The sequence below is a fragment of the Megalobrama amblycephala genome, linkage group LG21 (genome assembly GCF_018812025.1).
Source record: "Megalobrama amblycephala isolate DHTTF-2021 linkage group LG21, ASM1881202v1, whole genome shotgun sequence".
In the NCBI taxonomy this organism is placed as follows: Eukaryota; Metazoa; Chordata; class Actinopteri; order Cypriniformes; family Xenocyprididae; genus Megalobrama; species Megalobrama amblycephala.
The window spans coordinates 18,384,889-18,409,758 of NC_063064.1; the positions used below are offsets into that span (position 1 = coordinate 18,384,889).

Genomic DNA, 24,870 nt, shown 5'->3' on the forward strand with positions numbered 1-24,870 from the left:
CATCTTCCCGCCATCAGCGGTCACGGTCCATTTCCGCTGCACAAACGCTCGCGGATGTTTTCCTGATTAAAGCGGCAGATAGAGCGAGTGTGGGCGGGATGAGCGGAGTCAAGTGCAGCCTGTCACTGATGATGCGGGGTAAGTGTTGAAATATTTACCCTGCAAAACAGAATGGATTTGTATTCAGGAATATATTCACGAGATACAAAGGGAATTAGCCGTTCTGGTTTACCAAGACCAAATGCTTTAGTTAAAAAATGCTGACAGTATCATATCTAAAGGTTTTCCCCTCAAGACGATGTATTAAAATGAAGAGAAGACCGGGAGGGTTGTTATAAATCGTGTTTAAATGCCTGTACGTTACCTTAAAGTGCTTTCTAACGTTACCCAAACTATGATATTTCCATATTTATCCTACTCAAATTATTATCGAAATAGCCTACCTAAGAATGTTGTTGTTACAGTTTAGCTCGCTACAAGAATGGATTGCAAAAGCATTTTAAATCTAATAGCCAATAAAATTTCTTTGTTCAAAATTTTATTCCATTCCCCCATCACCACAACTACCATTTCATTTTTAAACTTTAAATTCAGAATGGCACATTTCAATTCAAAACAGCAAACGCAGCTGGAATAAATGTAGAATACATTAAACAGTCTAATAAGGCTTTTGTTATATGGTATTATATATTAAATTAAACAAGAATCTGTTTATTCAAAGTATACCAGTTCTGTCATTTAACATCCATTAACATGATCACAAATCAAACCCATAATCCATTTGTGAACTTTTACATTCATTTTACTCCACATTTATATGCCATATCTCAATATCAGTTTAATTTCAAAGTGATTAATGTGAAAAATGTGTTGCTTATTTATAATTATGACTGAATCACAGTGTACTGGACTGAAGAAATGTTTTAAATACACTCTTTATTTCATTCTCAACCACAGAATTAGCCCTTTAAAGGGATAGTTTACCCAAAAATGAAAATTATGTCATCATTTACTCACCCTCAAGTTGTTCCAAACCTTTATACATTTTTTTTGTTCTGTTGAACCCAAAGGAAGATATTTTTAAGAATGTTTGCAACCAGGTCGCTTTGGGGCACCATTGACTTCCATAGTAGGAAGAAAGAAAAAAATACTATGGAAGTCAATGGTGAACTGTTCAGTTTCTCACATTCTTCAAAATATCATCCTTTGTGTTTAACAGAACAAAGAAATGTATACAGGATTGGAACAACTTGAGGGTGAGTAAATGATGACAGAATTTTCATTTTTGGGTAAACTATCCCTTTAAAGGGCTAAATCCGTGGTTGAGAATGAAATAAAGAGTGTATTTAAAACATTTCTTCAGTCCAGTACACTATGATTCAGTCATAATTATAAATAATCAACACATTATTCACATTAATCTGATATTGAGATAGGGCATCTAAATGTGCAGTAAAATGAATGTAAAAGTTCACAAATGGATTATGGGTTTGATTTGTAATGTTAATGGATGTTAAATGACAGAACTGAACTATCCCTTTAAGAAGCACCTTCATTTTCTGTTTTGTTTTTTTATATATTAATTTATTTTTATACATGCATATTCACATAAATATGATGACGACTTCTTAAACATCAACCAAAATGTTCTAAATCTGCAAGTCACTCCAAATCAAGCTGTTCAAATACAGATACAATAGACACACTTTGGAGGACCACCAGGATATACCTCTGTTGAATATTTAACCAAATACACTGAACCAAATCTGTTAGCAAAGAAAGAGAGGTGTGATAATGTTGGCTTTGTATTACTATGTGAAAGCACCTGAGCCAGACACAAGAGGCTAAACCAGCTGCTGTTTCCGCTAGCTCTCCAATTTTGTTTAAAGAAAAAACTCAACAATTATTTACACTTCAGAAAGCCAAAGGTCAGGCAACAGAGTTTGGAGAATAAGCACCTTGCATCTGCTTCATGCTCCAAGGTGGAGAATGTGACATGAGTGATTTTTGCCATACACCCTTTTGGTGTTAAATGAGATCTGACCTGGGCAAGGGTTCACTATTAGCTGCAAAATCAGATATGCAACTGAATGCGCACACACACAGACTTCTTCCAGAGCTTGTTTGTTTGGATTAGCAAAATTTTCATATTCTATACCAATACATTTTGAGGTTTTTAAATGTTGTCATCCAGCATTCTAAATAGCACTGATAAATAAAAATCAGATCTCTCAAACCGAATCAAATTCCAGATGCCTGTCTTCTTGTAAGAACTTCAAAACTCATCTGAAACAGAACGGCTGTCAGAGCTCTGATAATTATTTAGATCTGCCGCATACTTGCGGTAAGCAGGCTGAAACGCTCCCTTTTAAACGCTCCACTTTAAACTGACCAAAATTGAGCGAAGAATAATCCCTGTCAGTTGTAGTGGTCTGCCTCACATCAGCCTGGAAAAGCTTTAATACGAATGTGCCACATTCATTTCTGTAACATAAACGAACTCGATTCATTCTCCCATAGCTCGAAAGCACAACTTAGCCGAACTTAACTGAGGCATTACAGCCGGCGGGCATGTGACCACATAATTTCTCCCCAAAATGCCCCACACTTCCTCTCTGTGTTATCATTATGCCTCTCAATGAGACACTTGAAAGCCTCTGCCGTTCTGAGGCCGAAGCGCTGAACTCTGGAGCTGTTCGCACTGATTGGGCTTTTTCCAAATGGGGCCATGGTCTATATCAGGCCCGTTTGACGACATAACAAGCCTGTTAATATTCGAAGGAAATGCTGGGGGTCACAGAGCTCGCAGCCATTTGACCTTCAGGGTTCAGAGGGCAGAGAACCGAGGGGTGGCACATGGCAGAAAGAGAGCCCTAATGATTTAGATATCTGTTACACACTCAGCAGAAAGCCAATCTCCTCTTATTAACCGTCTGCCCTGAGAGAGCCGAGGGTCTGTCCGCTAAATAATAAACCAACTTTGTGGCCAATTTTAAAGTGCATTTGAATCGGCATCACCAAAATGACGGATAATGAAAGACAGTTGACCACCATCGCTGTGTGGTATGATGACGATTCATATTCTTTCCCTTTAAAGGCCTATAGTTGGTATACAGTAGGTGGTGGAGGGAATGTCAAATATTGTGGAAGATTATAGAGTCTTTTGGACGCGTTTGTTTATTTGCCTTGCGCTCAAAGCACTCTTGCACTTCAGAGTTAAGGAGGGTGCTCAGCCTTTGTGGCTTCTGACAACGAAGTGAGCTTTTGCTAAAGTTCGGCTGAAAACGGCCCAGCTTACTTGCCGAGGCATGGAGCGGTGCTCAATTTCATCGAAATAATTTTGTACACATGAGCCTTACAAAACCGTGTCCTTGGAAAACACTTTCAAAAGCAATTTCCGTGTTGTACTACTGCATGTAAACAGAGTAATTGTATTTGGGAAACTCCCTGTGCCAGCTGAATGCAATCCTTGCTCAAGGTTTTTTTTCGTTTTCTTCTTTTTTGCTGGGACAGAATTGGATTACAGTTTTAATTTCATGTATGATTATGATATAGAAAATGATAAGCAGAATATGTGTGTTATTAGATCTTGGGACAGATGGTGGAGTATCATTCATTGCATCGAAAATATAAACATGATACTATGGCTTTTTTGTGGAAATGTACTAAATACTAAATACTAGTTTTTTAAATTAACTTGTGGGTCAAACCGTTGTTATTTGGGGACACTGACTCTACTCTTAAGTTACAGCCCAAGTGCTTCCTTATGGTCATTGGGGTTGCTTACATAGAAAATGGCTGGTTTCATATGTATGGTAAAAGACCAGATGTTTGCATTTGCGAGCCTCAACCCTAAATTTGTTGCATCTGGCGCTGAGCTTCTCTGTTTATGCCGAACTGAAAGGTTGCGATTATAGATGTTTATTCACGTCACAAGGATTTGATCACACTACAGTGTGAAACACTTCACAACTGCTCATGTGAATGGGGGTCACGGAGAGTTTAAAGACCTGATGGGAAAAGCTTATTGGCTAATGGAGGCATAGATATGCCCATTCATACAGTGCTGGCATAAAGTCTACAACATTTTTAACTTTTCCCGAGTATCTTTTGCAGGTGGAATATTCCACTTCTTGTGACCCACTTATTTAATCAGCTCTGGTACCCACACTTATGACCTCATAGCTAGTCCAACAGCTTTAAACCATCTCAGTATGTCAGCTCATTTAGTTTTAACCTATTTGTCATCAGTGGTTATTGTACAGCAGTGGTCTTCAACCTTTTTCAGGCCAAGGCTTCTCATCCACTTGTTAAATACAGAGATTGAACAGGGTCCACCTGTAACATATTGCACAAAACTGAGTACTGCAATTTAACCCTGACCTATAAAAACAGGCAATTAGTTCAATATTAATTTAGATACTTTATAATGTTAAGCATTTTTTCCCTTCACATACACTACTAGAGCTGCACGATTATGGATAAATTGAAAATTACATTTTTTTTTTTTTCTTCAAATGGAGATTACGATTCTCCCACAATTCTGAAGACAACTAAACAAAGTAATTTACTAGGTTCTGACAAAATATTAATTGCTGCCTTCGCTCTTTTTAAAAATGTTTAAATAATTTGAATGATTTTTTTTTTAAAAATGGTTTGAATGAATGATTCAATAACAAATGATTTTTTTAACAGCAACAATGTAATGGATAGAATCATTATTTGAAGCCTCAAGTTACTTTCAAAAGGTTATGTGCTCTATTTTGATCTCTAGAAGACATCAGTGTTTATATGCGAACTATAAACTTTTTTTCTCAGTACTTCTTTGATAATTTGAATATTTGCAACACATAAATAATGATACTGTGGTTGAAAAGACTGTAGGTGAAGCTGTTTTATATCTAAACATGATACTGCTTTCTCAGGGTCATCGGCAGGGCGAACAGATTTGAATGTTCCAGTATGATTTTGTCAAATTTAATACGCACGGGCAAATCATTGTCATTTAGGAATGAGATTGCATGGGAGTTTGAATCGAGATTGCGATCTTTTAACGATTAATCGTGCAGCTTACAATACCGTTCAAAGGTCTGAGGTTGGAAAGATTTATTTAAATAAGTCACTTATGCTCATCAAGGCTGCATTTATTTGATCAAAAATACAGTAAAAACAGTAATATAGTGAAATATTATTACAATTTAAATAACTGTTTATTTTAATATATTAAAAATGTTATTTTATTCCTTTGATGACAAAGCTGAATTTTCAGCATCATTCCAGTATTCAGTGTCACATTCTGTGACTTCAGAAATCATTCTAATATTCTGATTTGGTACTCAAGAAATATTTTTAGTAATATTAGTGTAATACAGTCATAAAACTTTACAATAAGGTTCCATTTGTTAACATTAACTACATTAGTTAACATGAACATACATAGTTGCATACTTCTAAATCATTTATTATTATTAGTGAATTTTCATTTAAACATTCACTAATACTCTATTTAAATCCAAAGTTGTATCTTTTTTATTTAACAAAACATTTAACGGACTGTAGCTTACATGAACCAACAATGAATGACAGCAATGATTTTTTATGAACATTAACAGAGATAAATAAAGACTGTAACAAATGTATTGCTCATTGTTAGTTAAAGGTGCCCTAGATTCAAAAATTGAATTTACCTCAGCATAGTTGAATAACAAGAGTTCAGTACATGGAAATGACATACAGTGAGTCTCAAACTCCATTGTTTCCTCCTTCTTATATAAATCTCATTTGTTTAAAAGACCTCCGAAGAACAGGCGAATCTCAACATAACACTGACTGTTATGTAACAGTCGGGGTGTACGCCCCCAACATTTTGAGGGTTATATTAGCTGTTTGAACTTTTTTTTATGTTGTTTACGGCAAGCGCAAGCTCTTAGGGCGTGGAGCACGAGATTTAAAGGGCCACACACCCTGAATAGGCTCATTTCTAATTATGCCCCAAAATAGGCAGTTAAAAAAATGAATTAGAACAAATCTATGGGGTATTTTGAGCTTAAACTTCACAGACACATTCAGGGGACACCTTAGACTTATATTACATCTTTTCAAAAAAAGTTCTAGGGCACCTTTAATATAAGTTAATGCATTACCAAATGTTAAGGAATAGGACCTCACTGTAAAACATTACTAAAACAGTTGTTCTGATTTAATTATTGTGGAGACCATAAAACTTCAATTATTTGAAATAGTAACATTTTAAATGTCTTTACTGTCAAAAATAGAAAAGAAAGAAGAAAAAAATTCTTGATGACCAAACCTTTGAACGGAATATAGACACATGCACATAAAACAGAAAGTCCCTGAAGGATTTCTTCAGGGGCATCACCCTGGAACCTTGCTCCCCTCTGCAAAAATCTTCTTGAACCAGACCCAACAGTGAGGCTGAAGACCACCAATAATCCACAGCGATGCCTGCATCACTGTTAGGCCACACAAAGACATGACTTACTCAAACATTCCAATGCAATTAAAGCATCTTCTGCATGGCACGTTTCACTGAACCACTGGGGGCTTGTTAATAAGACCGCAGGGCTTTTACTGAAATCACAGTGAGAGGCGGGCGGTCCGTTCACATCTGTGACCGCTACACCGCATATGATCACCATGAGATAAGCTCAAATATGACACTCCGCAGATCCACCTGGACTCCCCTGACACTGCAATTATGAAACCACTTGCCCTCCTAAAGACACCTATAATTAATTCCTAATGGACTCAGAAATGATTTTAAGCCTTGTGACAGTACTGTAAAACAGAGCTAAAAGGAAAAGGCCAAAAAAAATTGGACAAAAAGAATGTCTTCTAAACATCACAAATTCTGTAGATATCATCCTAAAAAAGCATGAAAACATCATATAAATAAAATGGCATCATCAAATAATTGCTTGATTACATCACATGTAGTGTTTCATCAGAACCGTTATTGTTTTCAAGTAATGCGTTATTTTGAGTTACTTTTTCAAATAAGTAATGCAAGTTACTTTGTTTTCCCATTTATTGACTAACATCATTTCACTTTTGGTAGGACTTTTTTTTTTGTTATTAAAAAACAAACAGACAAGTCCAGCCCAGGTGAGAAAAGGTAATGGGAAAGTAACAACACATTACTTTCCAGAAAAAGTAACTAACACAATTAGTTACTTTTTTAAGGAGGTATCACAATATTGTAACATTACTTTAAACACAAGCATTTTAAAGTCACAAGCCATATCCATTCTTTTTCTCAATGTAGCCAACATGCCTGTTTTTTCTCTAGGATATTTTTGGCGAGGAGAATGTCCTGCTTTGCTTTAGTCATCTGCCGTCCACAAGCTAAACAATAACACGCACTCTAAAGACATCGGGGCAGATGTCCCTGTGGATGAAGAGTACATTTTAAATGTAAGTATTGTCTTACTCATATGTGCAGATCTATCTAACCGTACATTTGGAAATACTATCCGTCAGAAGTTTGGACACAATTAATTCATGTTTCCAACGATTTTAAAAACCTTTTTTTTCCCAAAAATAATTGAAATTAATTTTGTAGAAATAAAATACAAATTATACACCCCAAAAATGTTTTTAAAGTACAGTTTATTTATTTTATTGCTGTATTGTTTTTTATTTATTTAGTTGGATCAGATATTGAAGAGAAAATGTTTTTCATGAATTTACTGCTATTATAAAATGTGGATAATAAAAAAAGTAGGTGCGTCCAAACTTTTGACTGCTATTGTAAGTTTTAAAACTAAATAATTAAAATACACGGTAAATAAATCACTCAACTTTTGTGAAATAGGCAATGTATTAATAGATTGGTTTAAGCATAGCATTAAAAGATTTTTGGCCACAGAACCCATGAATGGAGATGTTAGGGTTCTCTTTAGGGTTAATGTCCTATTTTATATATATTCCATTGTTTTTTGAATGCTATATTTGATTAAAGGGCTTAACCACCCATCTTCTTCCAAATCAGTCATACTCCATCTTTCTGAAATGGCACTGTTTTTTCTGATGTTAACTAACTGCTAAAACAATGTTTGCTAAACACTGCTGTGCAGAGACAAACAAACTGGTGGCAGGAACAAGTTAGGCCTGATATACGAGCCTCTTCTGCAATTCCTCTCAGAGATAAACATCATTAATACGCTACAAAGTACTTAGGGGGGACAATGGGTGCTACTTTGCTTGGGGTGGGAGGGGGTTCGGTTTACCGTGAGGCAATGAGCTGTGGCGTTCTCTTCGCCGTGTGGGATACGTGGCAGATGTCGATGACAAAATCCGCATTTTCATGTTGAGAGTGGAGCCCTGCCACATACTCCAACAATAACAAATTCCAACTCAAATATGGTTTTACCCTAAATTATTTGAAATGCATGTCATGCCGTTAAGATTTATGTGGGATCGTGCGTAACATTAAAGACCAAAGGGAAGAAATTGAGGAAAAAGTAAACATAAAAAATGAGAAATTGGTTGAAGCCACATTTTTACAGTAATTGTTTGCTTATGGACAATTGTTTTTGAACTATAAGCTAAGATTTCCTCTACAAATTAGTTAAAAAAAGACCCATCAATGGCAGACCTGCTTTTTGTTTATACAGCAGCTATTGTGATGCACATTCCAGAGCATAAACTTGATTTTGATCTGTAAAACTCCAAACTAGTGTTATAAGTGGAGCAGATGTACCTGTCAAACCTTTCCACTGAGAAGCAAGCAAGAGATGCATTTTCTGGGATTTCTATCTCCACCTGGTGGCTTTCTGCATGTTCACCTCCAATCCTCGTAAATCAGGTCAAGAGCGGAGACGCTGAAAACGAGTCCTTGCTCTTAAAAACTATTGGAAGCCACTAGGAAGTAAAGAAAAAACACAAAGATAATTTACACAGAGCAAAGATATCATCAAGTGCAATACTATTCTACACACGTCCACTTACACATACGCACTGTTTCAAATAACGCTCAGTATATATTTGAACTATACGACATAGTCCGGCAACACGAATGGAGTATTAACAGTGTTGACCTTGGCTTGGTTTGTGATAATGATTTGGCCGGAGCCGCCGGCTGGACTTGCTGGTGTTTTGGCTTTAGCTGTGTATTAAAGAAGAAAAGCAAAAACTGCAGCTTGACTCCCAGTGGACAATGTGGTTCTAAATGGGGGGATTGTGTGCGAGTCGAGAGTTTCTCCAGGGCATCAGACCTGAATGGTACAGTAGCATGAGCCCATTTAAAAGTAATTACCACAGCATGTTCCAGGGAACGTGTGTAGCCCTGCCATTCCGTATGAATGGTGGAAGAACATGTTACAAAAACTGACTTTTGTGTGCCGTTAAGGCATGGGAACAGATCTCGTATACATAATGAGCAACTCATTGCATTAAGAAAAACAAATTATGCATGGGACAATAAAGCCTAATACAAAAGGTTAAATATTAACAGCAAGAAAAAAGCATTTCTACAAACACATGACATGGATGTTAATTCAAAACACATCTTTGTGAGTCAGAAAACAGAGTGCACTACTACAAAAGTATCATTCACTGCAATGAAACAGTGGATGCATTTAATTGTTTGAACATATAAAAATAAACCACAACAAAGCAACACACATTTTGTACAAATAAAAACCTGAAATAGTTCCATTGTTTTGATTCGGAAAGGTGGATACAAGATTTACATTGGTAACTAAAACACTGCAATTTATGAGCACAGTAAACCTGGTTAAGAATGTACATACTCTATTACCAAAATAAAACTCATGGCATGATGGTATGGATCTTTAAAATAGCTGCTTAATAATAATAACAATAATAATGTAACATTTCGTATTGATGAGCAGTTGCACTTGATTTGGATGACAAATTTTGCTAAGACAAAAAAAGAAACTATTGCCCAATGTTAATGATAGAAGTGTCCTAAGGGGCTCACAGACTGATAAAAGATTTAAAACAAAACCTCTTAAGAATTATACAAGTATAAAAGGCTACAAACATTAATAAATTACATCACTGACACAGAAAACACTTCACAAGGTGCTAGTAAAATAACTTTAAAATCCATCAGGGGTATTTTAGCTCAGGCTGGTCGTAGAAACAATTGTTGAATTTTTTTTTTCTTATCCCCCATCATAAATGAATCATAATACACATGGTTTTCTGCATGTAAGGCCATATGAGAATAAATGTTACACTGTGTATTTTGTTCTCCAGGCAACACCTTTTGTCTAATGTAACAGAATGAAATGAAAACAAAACAATGGCAAAAAAAAAAAAGTACAGCTATTGTGTATCTAACAAAAAAATGAAAAAACGAAATGACTATTTCTATATCTTTATATATATTTTTTGTTTGTAATTAGCAAAAACTAGTAAAAATGTATAATGAAGTATTAAGGAAAAAAGGATACAAAAAGTAGTCATTTAAAAAGCTATATACAGGCTACATTCTACATACTGTACTGTGAAGCAATATAAATGCATATTTCATTCTAGGGTAATTGGTGCTGCCTGTGAAACAAACAGAAGAGAGAAAGTATCCCCATGTAGTGAAATGTCATGGATGAGGCTTATCATCAGTGCTAGAGATCCTATTTATGTAGTGTTTCGTTGCTTTTGGCAAGTGTTTCGTAATGCAAAATGGAACCGTAATAAGAGCTACATTGTAAAACAGGATGACATAAAAGTATCAATGTCTAAAAACAACAAAAATATAGATATAAATAAAAAAAGTAAAAGATGTGCTAACAATTCAGGAAAAGTTTAATTGTGACATTGTATGTCATGTGATACACTGAATTGCTAGAACAAGGGGAAAATAAGTATTTCAATCATGGTTTTTTATCGATATGCATGTTTGATGATTTTTGTTTCCCCACAAAAACAATTTTTTCCTATATTTGTTAAAAAAAAACAAAAAAAAGTTAATAAGGATAAAATAAAGCTATAGTTGTCATTTTATAGTAGCTATTGAGACAACATTACTAACAATATGAGTTCATATTTGTGCTTCACTGATGTTTTGTAAGTGCCTTCTGGCTTTTCTCAAGCTACCTATAACTTGTACAATTATATTAGGTCAATAAATATTATCTGTGATAGTGCTTAGCAAACAGAAAAGTACTTTTTCAGTTGTCCCACGTAGGTAATGCGTATAAAATGATTTTTTGCTTAAGGAAAGTAAATTCCAAATGGGGGATTTTAAAATCACCCAGGCAGTTATTGTGAAAATTATCTCTTTAGTAATACTTGTAAAAATGAAAAAGAAAAAGAAAAGATAATGATAAGCCACATCCAAAAAGCAGTAATGAACTTCTTGTTTGCAACCTTCCACCAACCCTTCCCCCCCAAAACAATGCATGCAACTGGAATACATGCAAGGGATACTTTCTTTGTCTTGGAATGACTGCTATTTACTGTATCTTATAATATATTAGCAACCCCTGATAAACTGATAGCCGTAGTAAAACAAGACAAATTCTTCTTACAAAATATTAATAGCAGGTATTCTGTACATTTTTAATATCTGAAAGTTATAAAGTAAAAGAAGAGGCAAAAACCTATCTGAGCTATGTTCTTCTTAGAAATTGAAAACTTGTGGGATCCTGTTTGCGTTCCCGTCCATTTCAGTCCTTGCTGCTCTCATCCCGGCTCATCGAGGGAGGGAGGGAGGGAGGGAGGGAGGGAGGGAGGGATCAGTCCACAGGTCCATAAACATCAGGAGAAAGTCTAAGTCATCCATTGTCCATGTTACAGCAGGAGCTTGCCGTTACGATGAATCTTTAAGATTTTTCCAAGTCTCTGTTTGGCCGTTGCCATTCCTTTCTTTAGCCGCTTGGCTGTGGGCGAGACAAAGCAATGGTTAAGTAATGGTTAGCATATGCAACAACAACATCACAACTCTATGATCACCCACTTTCGCATCAATACTTTATTAAGCCACAGCTGTGTCAATAAATTTTTAATGGTGCAGAAATTGCAACTCTCACACTGGCCCGTGCAATGTAAACAAACCTTTAAACTTGAATTAATACTCATCACAGAAGATCCTATTTATGTTTTGGCCAAAATCACCTTTGGCGTCCGTCGAGTTCCCACGTTCGACTTTTGCTGGCGGGACAGATGAGGTGATCTGAGATGATGACGATGATGAAGGCCGCCTCTGGCTGAGGAAGACTCCGGGGGCCATGGGTTGCGAGCTGCCGGCGGTTTTGCCCGTTCCAGTGCTGTACTCGTGGTCGGCCAGGTTGGTCTCGGAGTCTGGGGTGGGTTCTGGAGAGCTGCTGTCCTGAGAGAGTTTGTGAGGCTCCTCTACAGCCATGGGCTTCTTTTTGGTACTCTTTTTCTTCTTCTTGATCTTTTGCTCCTCCTGTAGCAAGAACTAGTTAGTAGGGTAATTTAACTAAATCAGTCTTACAGATGTTTCTATGAAAATGGAAGCTATTAGAGTGGATTCAGAACTTCTTTTACTTTAATGACACTCGAGCTGCATGAACTCCACAAGTTTGGGAAAAACCTGATGATCATGCTCTCCAGTATGATTTGAAAATGATTCAAAGAGCATATTGTGCTTTAAGACACAAAGGAGTTCACGTGGTCAATGCCATAAATTTGCGACCTTAAATAGCGCAGGACCAAAATAGTTCTGCATTTTGCAACAAAATCCTTCTAATCTTTCAAAATTTGTTTAAATGGAATTTTAAATTCCAAGATGTTTATGTGGTCTCAGACATTTGAACCCCACTGTAAAAGAATGGCATGATGCAATGTAATGATTGCAAATGAGACGTTCACAAAATTTTACACTTACACTTTTTGGGGGAAATTTTTTGATAAAATTCGATTAGGTTTGCTGTGCTTGTTTGTAGGGCTACACAATTTGGCCAGAATTTTGTGATTATCAATGTGATTATAAAAATTATAATCTATATTTTTTTTTATAATTTGTATTATTAGTACTAAATAAAAAATATTAAACAAAAATTCTAAATAATACTATTGTAATATTTTACTGTAATATATATATTAAATTCAGGTTGACTGGGACACTTTTTGACTGGGGAAAAGTGTCCCAATCAACCTAAATTCACCCTGTGTGTGTGTGTGTACTTGTTTTGGCTATACTTCTGAGGACCAAATGTCCTTACTTATATTGTGAAATACTTTTGTGAAATTGTGAAAGACTGGTCCTCACTAGCTTAAAAGGCTTATAAATCAACCAAAAGACGTTTTTATTTAAATCTAGTGTTTTGCACATGTTTCTGGGATGGGTAGGTTTAGGAGTAGGGGTTGGGTTAGGTGATAGATAATATCATAGACCTGATATAAAATCAATGGAAATCTATGCAATGTCCTCACTAAGATAGCAAAACAAATATATGTGTGTGTATATATATATATATATATATATATATATATATATATATATATATATATATATATTTATTTATTTATTTTTTATACATACACACACACACACACACATTTCTATTATAGTACAACTGTAACAAATGTTAAACCAATTGAGGTATAATTTTGGCAGAAAACCGCAGCTGCTCTTTTGTTGACAATAGCCGGTTTATAAGCACTTCTCATTACATTTGGGAAGATGGCTGGTGCATGTTATGTTCCCCAATGGACATTATTAGTGACCCAAACTCAGAGCAGATGCAGAGATGAGTTTGTGTGAAGCAACATTTACTGTGATCCGAGCCACTCTGAGCCACTAAAAACACAGAACCATAAGCCGTACCATAAATAAATAAATAAAACAGTGCAGCGTTTCACTCTGAAACATGCAGCGCATCTATTTATGTAATTAATTTGCAGCCTTTGGGACTTGATAATCACACTAAGCCAAGCCAATTAATATAATTTTCTATTGACCAAGCTTTTTGCCTATAATTTCTGCAAACGCAGAATGTTTGCAAATGCAGACAATCACAAAATTGCTTAAAACTGGCTGATTAAATGACCCATCCAATGTGACTGCTTGTCACAATTTCTTAATATCAGTTAATATTTTTAAATTGATAACATTTGGCTGTTGCATTGAATGACCGCTTCATTATGAGCGAAAGCGTTAACCTGATGAGACAATTTAGCTGCCGCAGCTGCCAGTCCTGTCTCTATGGACGCCACACGTGCCCCCTCCCGAGCTGGTCTCTCCTGTCGTGGTACAGTAGGCCCAACGCGTGCTGCAACAGTATGAATATAATCCTATGTTGATTACATTTACATTATAGTCAGATTCCCACCTGAAATTGTAGACTTCGTACTACCTGTTGGACTATACGGAGTGTCATCTGTATTTTTCCTTTTTTTCGATCTCGATTTGAAAATGGGGTTGTCCTCCTCAGATTCCAGAGATGGATAAACTGGAAAAAAACAGAAAAGAACAAGATTAAAAAAGGCAAAAGTTACATTCTCCATATGTATGGTCTAAAGTCATTAAAGAAAGCAATGTAAATATGTCGAAGCACATTACTTTTAAACACATAGCTTGTACATGAGAAACCACCCTATTTTTGCACTCCATAAACTACAGTGCTAAGTATTTTCTCATTGGACAGGATGTTAGCGTGACACAGATGCATGGCAGCTGTTCCTTGCCCTGCCTCGGCCTGCATGCACCTAGCTTCTTTGAACTCCACCACTCAGGAACACGCAATTTCCAACAATTAAATTATCAAGAAAAAGAAAAGAGATGTTTACAGAAAGGAGGAATGCTCGTGTGCTTGATAAAACGCTCTCTTAGTGTGAGTCCGAACGGGAATGTGCGTGCTAGTAATGACTAATTAGGGTATCAGATCAAAAAGCATTTAAAACAACAGTTTAAAACTCATGCTAATGGATTATTAACAGGCTTCTAATGGCCTTGCTGTTCTTGGAAGGGGTTCACAAAAGCTATAAAAAGGGACCACTCAAAAAGGAGGGCTTGAAAAGTTCTAGCTGAGAGTAAACACGCCTGTCACTTTGCCGTGAATGAGAACCCTTAAGTCAAAATCAAAATCTAATCAGAACGTTGATAGAGCAGATTTACACTGTTTTGCTTTGCTCTAAGGACACCTGGGCAATTCCAAGTCATCATGAAACATCCTTGACAAATTGTCTCGCAGGAACTAATTGGTCTTGATAATAGTGCAAACAAGCTATCCAAGATGAAGGTACGAGAGAACTACAATCTGTTCTCCAAATGGCTTCTTAAAGGGATAGTTCACCCAAAAATTAAAGCTCAACATTTACTCGCCCTCATTTCATTCAAACTAGGGCTGCACAAAAATTAAAATGATCGAAATATCGCAAATGTACGTTTTGTGATATGCATTTTGCAATGGCTTGTGATAACTGAATGATTTTAATACTTTCTTTACGAAAAGTCAAATTTGAGGTCGACACAGATAGCAGAAAATAGACTGGACACATGACTGTGACATGCTTAATGTAAAAAAAAAAAAAAAAAAAAAAATTATTAAGCACAATAAGCCGCGGAAAAGAACTCAATGCAGTACTCGCACGCACACAAAGCCACCTCCCAGACAGCGTGCAATCTCAAATTCAGTTCATTGTTACAGTAAACTGGATCCGTGCATTCGCTCTTAAAGTGACAGGAGACTAATATACCTGCTGCCGTCTGTGTCATTAATGTTAATCAAACAAAAGACAAAGAAAAAAAACTCTCACTGCTCTTGACTGAATTACTTTTGTAGCTTTAATAAGAATCAGTGTATATATATATTCATACACTAAAGACTAAGCAGTTTTATTTTTACAATTTCTGTTTTATAATTAAAGCATTATAGTATTGCATATCGCATTTTTCTTCTTTTGTGTTCCCCAGAAGATATTACTTCTTTTTTGGGTGAGCTATCACTTTAAGCACAGTAAAAGAATCAGTTTGAAGAACTTACCATAATCAGAATCCTTAAAGCACGCATCCAGGTGGTCCTGGTCATCATCGAACATGTCCGAACTGTCCACGCTGCTGCTCTTTTGCGTCTTTTTGGGCAAGCGTTTGGCTGGTCGCTTGCCGTTCCCCCCTGCTCCGGCCGCGCCGCTTGGCTTCTTGCTGGCTGAGCTGCTGTGCGAGTTGTTCTTAGCTTGGCTATTGCTCCAGGACGGTTGCAGACAAGAGTCTGATGACTGCAGGTTAGCCATGGACAACATGCCCTGGATGGCCTCCTGTGTGCTGGGGGATGCAGGTGGCTGACTGTAAGTCCATCAATGAGAAATACACAACACACACGTACATTACTCCAAGTGTCAGTGGGAATGAGAAGCGATTCGAATTTTAGGAAGTGAGTCGGGTGATGGGGAGCAACAAGGATGGAAATGGACACTTAAAGGTGAAGTGTGTAATTTCTGCACTTGTGTGTTTCCCAGATGAAGAGGCCCAAACAGATGCCACTGGTCAGGTTAAAGATGATAGATATGTTTCCAAGCTGCACATTTTATTTATACTAAAATTCTGAATATCTTGAAAAGCATTTTGCAAATAAAGCAGTATTTCCAGGCCAAATTATTCAGACACATGACTTTTCTTCTTTTTTCTTTTTTTTTTTTGATACACAGCTATCAATTTACTATTAAGTAAATGTGTTTCCATTATAGCTAATTCTCATGTCTACTTGCTGAATTTGCTGAACTTGCTTTAAAAAATGCATGGAAATATGTCAGTTTTTAGGCGCATTATTACATTTTTATTTGCATCTTAGTATAAACCCCCCCCCCCTCCCCCATTTTTTTTTTAAATAAAGTTTTGTTATTAACTAAAAAATTTAATAAAATCAAATATAAATATTAGATAAATATTATAAAATTAGAAATGCTGTCTTGGGAAGTAACTGAATTAAAATAAGTTGTAAAAACTAAAACTGAAACAAATTTAAATGAAAGCTAAATAGAGATATATAAAAAAACACTGTTGATAAATACTAAAACAGTGTAAAATGCATTAAAATAGGATGGAATCTCACTGATGTCACTTTTCAGAGACATACAAATAGTTTACTTATAGTTGATTGTGCATATTAAAAATAGTAAATTAAAAAAATACTATACAATATTGAAATATTTTACTTATCACAGTAAAATATTAATATTGAAAACATTACACACATCACCTTTAAACCACCATAAAAATGGTTGATGTCAATCATGGCCAAAGAGCTTTTCCGCTGCAGCTGATGTGACATTGTTATGTGGATTTCGAAGGCAAATCTAAGGCATATTTAATCAACCGAACATGTAAAGCTAATGGGTGGGCCTGGCAAACTAACATGAAAATCCTAGTTAAGATTCAATCCAAGATGTCTTTTCAAAAGGCTAACCAAAAGTAACCTGCATTAACTATAACGTCTCTACTTTCATTCATACTGAACCTTCATTCAACCAAAACTGAAAGCACAAGCCAGAACTTACCTGTTCTGTCTTATAATCACATCTGCTCATTCAATAAACCACCAATCTGCACATCTCACTCTTGCTTTTCTAACTTACCTGTCACTAAACATTCATTCCCCATAATTTCCTCATCATATAAATCTCTTTATATAGATCTTTTCATGTCAGAAGAAGATTCTACCATGTGAACTAATACTATTGTGTCCACATCTGCTTTCAAGCTTGAAGTAACTAGCAGAAAAATACAGATTTAGCTTTTGCAGATTACCACCTATTAAGTGATTAACCAGTGAGGTGGAACAATGAGTCAAGAGCTTGTTTAATGTGGTCACAACTGACTGGAGGCATTTCCTCCCCACAATCTTGCAGTCATATGTCAGGTTTAAAAGCACAAAAAAATAATTTGAGAAATTAACATATTTTAGCCATGTTTTCCCTCTCATTTTGTGTTTGAGCTGATTTGCAGCTTTCAGCGCAGTGGAAATAGACCATCAAAAATGTGCCCAAAACAGCAAACAGTAAAATGAAGAGGAATGGCCTAAAGCTTTTGCTGTATTTGACAAATTAATAGTGCAGAGGGATTAAACAAATAATGCCAGCACATGTAAACTGCTTATAAAGAACCGTGCAAACTATTACTTTAGCCATTGTTCGACAGATGAAGAAACGCCTGTGCTCGATGTGTTTACAGTATGAAGTTTAAGAACTAACAGTTAAGCTAGAAATATGATGTGTTTTATTTCTTTAAGGGTCAGGAACATGCTTCATCATATAAATTGTATGTTCCCTTTGGCCCTCTGCCAAAGACAAAACATATCCATAATACATAATCTGCCACATTAGCGTGTGTGATGTACAAAACATACCACATGAATCATGAAAATGAATGAACTAGTGATGTGCACAACTGACCAGTCGATGGATTGTCTAAACAACTAGTTGCTTAAGGAAGCCTTGTATAATTACGCCAGTTTAGGGTCATGTACACCAGATACGATTTTTCACATAAGACACATTTCTTGTGTTCGAAAACAGATGGACAGAGCAAAAGAGTATGGAACAGAATGTGAGGTCTCAAGCCATGTATTTTTAAACTATTTTAACTTGAAACAAACACAGTAAGATGCCGCACAAGGGCCAAAGATGTCCATCTATATGTAAATACCCATTTAAAAAAATATAAAAGCAGCAAAAATGAAAATTCTGTCATCTTACGCTTAGGTTGTTCCAAACCTGCATGAGTTTCTTTCTTCTGTCGAACTAAAAAAAAAAATATATATTTTGAAGAATTTTTGGTAACCTTACCAGACAGTTGACAATAGCCTGACTTCCATAGAGGGAAAAAAAAAAAAAAATAAAATAAAAAATACTATGGAAGTCAATGGCTACTGTCAACTGTCTGGTTATCAACATTCTTCAAAACATCTTCATTTGTGTTCAACAGAAGAAAAACTCATACAGGTTTGGAACAACATAAGGGTGAGTAAATGATGACATTTTTGGGTGAACTATCCCTTTTAAATAAGACTTTTATTTCTCAAGACTTTTTATTTCTCTTATTGCTATGGATTACATTAGGAAATTTAATAATGCTGCTTTAGAGGGGATGAATTTCTCGGAAAAGGTTTACCATGCTGATAGCATGCCAAAGTATATAATTTTAAAATTCTTTCAGAGAAATTGCATCTCAAAATTAATCTCTTTTAAAATACTAAAGCGAAAACTCCATAAAAGTAAGTAAATAACCTATTCAAGCCTTATTAATCAATTAGGCTAACCCATGCCTTTAAGACACCAGTATATGGACAACAATGTGCATACCTGTTGTTACTGTAGTCAATGCCGCCCACTTGTTTGCTGGCCTGTAGGAGATCCAGAATCCCAGCTGAACTGCCCCCTTTCTTCTTAGAGACCTTGGAATTACGACCTTTGACCTCTGTCTTGGCCTCCGTGTCTATGTGGAGTGATTCTTCATCTGATGAATCTGGATTCTAAAACAACAATGGAAAAAAACACTATTTGACATTAAGTAAATAATTTAAATGCATCAAAACATACACAAGAAGCTGAACGTTTTGCATCAGCAATATTCATTCTTTATAATAATCCAGGATTTCTCTTAGGTTTGTGAGTTTTTTATTGGTATATCCTGTAGGCTTTTGTAACTTCTCACATAGTTTGCCTGTGGGCCTCTGTCATGATTAACTTTCTCGCTCTCATTTGATTCAGTCCACAGCTATTTCCTTCATCAGTTTTGAGGTGATATTTGGCTTCGTCTTGCAGCTCGCTCTCTTTGATTTGTGCCGTATGTTGGTTTAAGTCGGAACATTATGGGTGAATTATCGCAAGCTGAGAACATCAGCGCTGCGATGTTTTAAATGCATCCAGAAGGAATTAATCAGCTACTTCATGAAATAAAGATTGGAGATTTGAATTTTATCCTAATTTCTTCCTGTTTACTGTCAATCAGCCTTTTAATGTTATTACCATTGTATGATTAAAGAGAAATATTATGGATGTTCTGTTAAATAACACAGGACCAGCCCTGTAAATGGAGTTGATGCTTACCTTCATGTCCGACGGTTGTAGCTTTGGCTTTTTCGATGGCTGAATGGGCTCTTTGATGTTTGATAAAACTGTAAATAATGTCAGATGTTCAAGATTATTCTCACATAGCATGAAATGAAAGATTTATTGTTAATCAGTTAAAAGAACTAGTGTATCTAATACAGACAGGCCCACATGGAATCAGCGGCCACAGATTTCCACATAATCTGAATGCCTGTCACTCACAAGTTTCTACATATGTGCCACCCTGGGACCAAAATTAACACTGCCAAATACAAGCAAAAACTCATTAAATTTAATGTATGGAGGCCAGCAACTTTATTAGTAAATGCAACTGCAACTTGCCCCCGGAAATTTACTATCAGAAGTTTATGTAGGATTTGATGTGGTGACACATATGTGAAATATTCCTTTTGTCTGTATATCTGTAACACAATGACCTGAGTTGTTTGCTACTAATTCAAGAAAAAAAAAAATAAAAAAGCTAAACAATTCCACTGTTATTAAGACAAAAATTATTAAAACTATTAATTCATTTAAAATGATTAAAATAATAATGAAAAACAGTTTCATGGTCCATAAGAAATATTCATGACCAGTAACATTTTACTTATTTCACTTATCATTGGCAGATATTGCCAAATGTTTATTTCAGACCCCACCCCTTGTGTGTTCTTAATGGTATTTCCAGATACTAATAAGACTGTAGTTTAAATCATTTTTGTCACTTAAAATCAGTGTAATAAATGTAACGGAAGTCTGCAGATTCCATCTGGGCCTGAAGTCTACAATCATTTTTACTCTTAAAATTATGTTTTATTTAATCAGAAAATCACCCTGGCCCAGATCGCATATCATGAAGCCTTACAGGAAAAGTCTCTCTTGACTGCGTTCTTTTTCCTCCTGATTGGGAATTCGTCGATCTTAAGCTCCCCCTCATCAGAAACGTACTCATACTCGTCTCTCACAGGCTTGGGCTTTTCTTCCTTGATGTTCTGTATTGAGCCAAAAACACTCGAATTGGTCTGGGTTTTGAGCATCTTTGATCTAAGAAAAAAAGACGAAAAGAACATTAGTTCGATTGTCAGAAGAGACGACACAGGCATAGAATTTCTCAAAATTAGGGCTGTCGATCAAATTAAGATATTTAGTACTGCACTTACCCCAGCAACTTCTTATTCGACAATGAAAATGCAAATTTATTGTCTTTATGGCTGAGTAGACCTTTGTCAAATTTGTGCTCTTCTTCCATTTTCAATAACGAATCAGGTTTGCTGTTCTGCAAGATGAAAAGAAACACCAAACAATCATCAGTGCTTTGAAACTCTTCCCGTCTCATGCACTTCATGGGTCTTCGCTGTCAGCCACGTCCACTGTGATCAGACGTCAAAGACTGAAGCCATTGCGGCTGATGACCTTGAAGACTATCTAGCAGAGACTCCTCTCCATCTGCAAATGTTTGGCAAGCAGCAAAGGAGCACTCGGATCAGGAGACTTGGAGCAACTACAAACATTCCTGGGCTGTCTGGCATTGAATTTTCCTCCTTGAACGAAAGCCCTGTAATGCCTTCCGTTCACCAGAATTAAGCTTTTCCTACAAAAGCCATCCCATGTTATCCAACAATAACGCCACAACATGCTCATTTTGATAGTAGAAATGAAGGCATATGTAAATACTTAGCTGGCATGTCTAGGATATGACATAGTATTATAGCATTAGGTAAACTCTGAGGCTGGGTAAAGGGTTCTGCTGCTTTGATGAACCCAGAACAGAGAGAGTGACTGAGCCGCAGAGTTATTTCTGCTGATTGCTTTGATCTAAAACGTGTAAATCACTTCTGGATGATCCCAAAGCCCAATGTGCTACTATTCAACTTGTCGGGGTTTGATTTCATTTGCATGGATTTTCAAAGCCTCTCTCTAGGCACTGATCTATGTTGCGATGGAGGAAATCATTACGTTTGCATTACACAACGTTATTCATTACAATTGTGTCCTTACATTGTAACCCTAACAAACGTACCTTATATTTCCATTTGGCCTCCGTCTTGTTCTTATTATGCTCTCGAATCATCTCAAACTTTGCAACGTCATTCGGTTTACTCGTCTCTTTCTCCAAAATACTCATCCCAGTCTTTAACAGCTGTGTAATGTGAGAGACAATAAAATGTGTTTATTTTAAAGGGATAAAAGTGCATACTGACAGTTCTAGAGCAGGGTGATATATTTACAATATATTCACAAGTGCAGTATCATTATATATCGTTTATGTTCAGTTCATTTTAGATTCAAAACTCATTTAGAAATGTTCCTGGAAGTCTAAAAATGCTTTAGTAAAAAATATACACTACCGTTCAAATGTTTGGGGTCAGTAAGATTTTATTTTTGAAAGAAATGAATGCATTTATTCAGCAAGGATGCATTAAATGCTGCTCTTTTTAACTTAATCTACTATCTTCATCAAACTTCTATTCATCAAATAATCCTGAAAAAAAAGATTACGGTTTCCATTCCATTAGACTATTAAGCAAATCAACTGTTTTCAACATTGATAATAATAAGAAATGTTTCTTTAGTAGCAAATCAGCATATTAGAATGATTTCTGAAGGATCATGTGACACTGAAGACTGGAGTAATGCTGCTGAAAATTCAGCTTTTTGTATCACAGGAATAAATTACATTTTAAAATATATTAAAATAGAAAACAGTTATTTTAAAGTATTTTGATCAAATAAATGCAGCCTAACATAGGAGTTTTCTTTCAAAATCATAAAATAAAATTGTACCGATCCCAAACTTTTAAACGGTGGTGTATGTAGGAAAATATTGCTATTTATGTGCATATAAATGGCAATGCTAATTTTTGATACTATTTTTTTTCTCACTGCATTTTACTTCTTGCATTACATATTTTGATGGATTTTGTTACTATTTTTTGCCTTGAATAATTGAAAAATTGCATTTTATTTGTATTAAACATTTTAATGGATGTTTGGTTGAAATTATAATTCCACTGACTGCAAAAAAATCCACCCTTACAAGGATAGTTCACTCAAAAATGAAAATTCTGTCATCATTTACTCACCCTCAAGTTGTTCCAAACCTGTATAAATTTCTTTGTTCTGTTGAACCCTAAGGAAGACTTTTTATTTTTGGGTGAACTATCCCTTTAAGTCATTTTACACACAATATAATATATATTGAATATTATAAGGCTGATAAAACTTTACTTTTTTGGGCTGGTCCATCTTGTTCAGGATGTCCTTTGCATGGGATTCAAGAGCTGCCAGACTCGAGGGCTTTTTCTCAGGTAAAATGCCTTCTTTTGCTTTCTTCCCTTTCTTTTTGCCACCTTCTTTTATTTTGGGTTCCTTCGGTGGTTTGGGTACCTTGGGCATTTTGGGCGGTTTGGGTGGCTTTGTGGCTTTCTTCCTAGCTGGCTTATCTCGTGGCGGCGAGGAGATGTGTGCGGGGGACGTGGGCTCTTCTGGTTCTGATAGAGCAGATGGGGGTTCCTCGGCTGGGGGCTTTGAGTTGCTGGGTTCGCTCTTTATGGCTTTTGTTGCATTCTGAGACAAAAACGCAGTGGAGAGGTTGTCAGCCATTACTGATTCTGACAATAACTGATTTAACATGTACAAAAACATTCTACATAATAAAAATCAAGATCATATCTGAATAAATGAGAGGAAAGACATCCAACAAAAGTCTCTAACGACTTCGCAGTGTCTCACCTCTGAAATCCGAATCTCTTTGGCAAGGTCTTTAATGAGCTGTGCTGGCTTCATGTTTTCTGGAAGCTCGTCCTCATGCTCTAAAAGAGCCTTTGGGAAAAGACAAAAGACGAGAGTTACGGTCAACTTACATCATTGAAACTACAGGATATCGAAAATGTCCAATTGAATATGTACCTGTTTTTTAGTCCACGATCTGAACGCTCCATTGACAATTTTGGCACCGTGTACCAAGTAAGGAGGTGGCTGCTTGTTTGCCTTATGTAAACCTGCAAAATGTTTAGGAAATTTTGCATCAGAGTCCATTATTCCCATCTGGATCCAAACACTCAACTAGTGCCGTATTACTAACATAAGTTCCTCTCTAGAAAGGGCTGTTTTCTAAATAGGCAAATTGATGAAAGGTCCAACTTTCCTTAAATCATTAGCAGCAATGCCTAAGACTGTGGTCGTGCTGTCAGAAATGCTCAGAGCATGAAACTCACTGAAAGAAGGTGGGGGAGAACATTACACCAGAAATAAAAATGGACTACATTTTCAACCTGACCCATTACTGTTCAATAACAAAGGCTATTCATATATCAAACTGATTACTTCAATCCAGAGGGGCCTAAAAACATGTTCATGTGCAGTCATAGGCATTTTTTGGAGCGCCAGCTTCAACATTGATTACATTGGACTGGATACACAGCCACTACAGGAAATATATTCCACACTGCATTTAAATGAATAACATGAACATAAAGTGAAAGCTGAAACAGTGAAACGAGACGGGGAGCAATAGAGCTGGCGGTGGCCCAGTCGGCCTGCTGGGCCGGGGGCCAAGGTCTTTTTTTCCACTACCTGAAGTCACACACAAGATTTGAACCCTTTAAAAGATGACCTTGAAAGCTGATTCCCCCATCTGAACATCAGATAGCTTGGAGACCAACTGCGGTCCTTTTTGCAATGTGCGCGCTACAGCAATCTGGCAAAATTAAGTAACGTGACGGGGGAAAATGGTGGAAATATAAACACGCAGTCCAAGGCCAGATGAGGGGAGTTTAAACACCAGGTTGTAATGGAGCAAGTGATTCTGCCTTTTGAAGCTAATCATCTGTGAACTCCACGATGCACCGATCTAATGACTGCAAT

At 36.3% G+C, this 24,870-nt stretch overlaps 1 protein-coding gene and 1 long non-coding RNA gene across 3 annotated transcripts in view; one reads left to right on the forward strand and one right to left on the reverse strand.

Annotated features, from left to right (window-relative positions):
* Positions 1 to 22,131, forward strand: LOC125256440. Its single transcript, XR_007182109.1, has 3 exons — positions 1 to 138; positions 7,310 to 7,434; positions 21,271 to 22,131. It is a non-coding gene; the product is annotated as an uncharacterized LOC125256440 (long non-coding RNA).
* The window catches only part of phf2 (PHD finger protein 2), a 26,278-nt gene continuing 10,967 nt past the window's right edge, over positions 9,560 to 24,870 (reverse strand). Inside the window, exons 10-22 of one of the 2 annotated variants that reach the window (XM_048172439.1) lie at positions 23,914 to 24,005; positions 23,737 to 23,826; positions 23,233 to 23,571; positions 22,025 to 22,144; positions 21,165 to 21,280; positions 20,870 to 21,048; positions 20,002 to 20,069; positions 19,255 to 19,424; positions 15,942 to 16,219; positions 14,313 to 14,408; positions 14,119 to 14,228; positions 12,106 to 12,400; positions 9,560 to 11,870 (exon numbers count right to left, since the gene is read on the reverse strand). In XM_048172439.1, the coding sequence (XP_048028396.1) occupies positions 11,782 to 11,870; positions 12,106 to 12,400; positions 14,119 to 14,228; positions 14,313 to 14,408; positions 15,942 to 16,219; positions 19,255 to 19,424; positions 20,002 to 20,069; positions 20,870 to 21,048; positions 21,165 to 21,280; positions 22,025 to 22,144; positions 23,233 to 23,571; positions 23,737 to 23,826; positions 23,914 to 24,005 (2,042 nt within the window). In that variant the 3' untranslated portion in view covers positions 9,560 to 11,781. Of the gene's footprint in view, positions 11,871 to 12,105; positions 12,401 to 14,118; positions 14,229 to 14,312; positions 14,409 to 15,941; positions 16,241 to 19,254; positions 19,425 to 20,001; positions 20,070 to 20,869; positions 21,049 to 21,164; positions 21,281 to 22,024; positions 22,145 to 23,232; positions 23,572 to 23,736; positions 23,827 to 23,913; positions 24,006 to 24,870 lie in introns of both variants that reach the window. The other variant, XM_048172438.1, reaches the window with a different exon arrangement.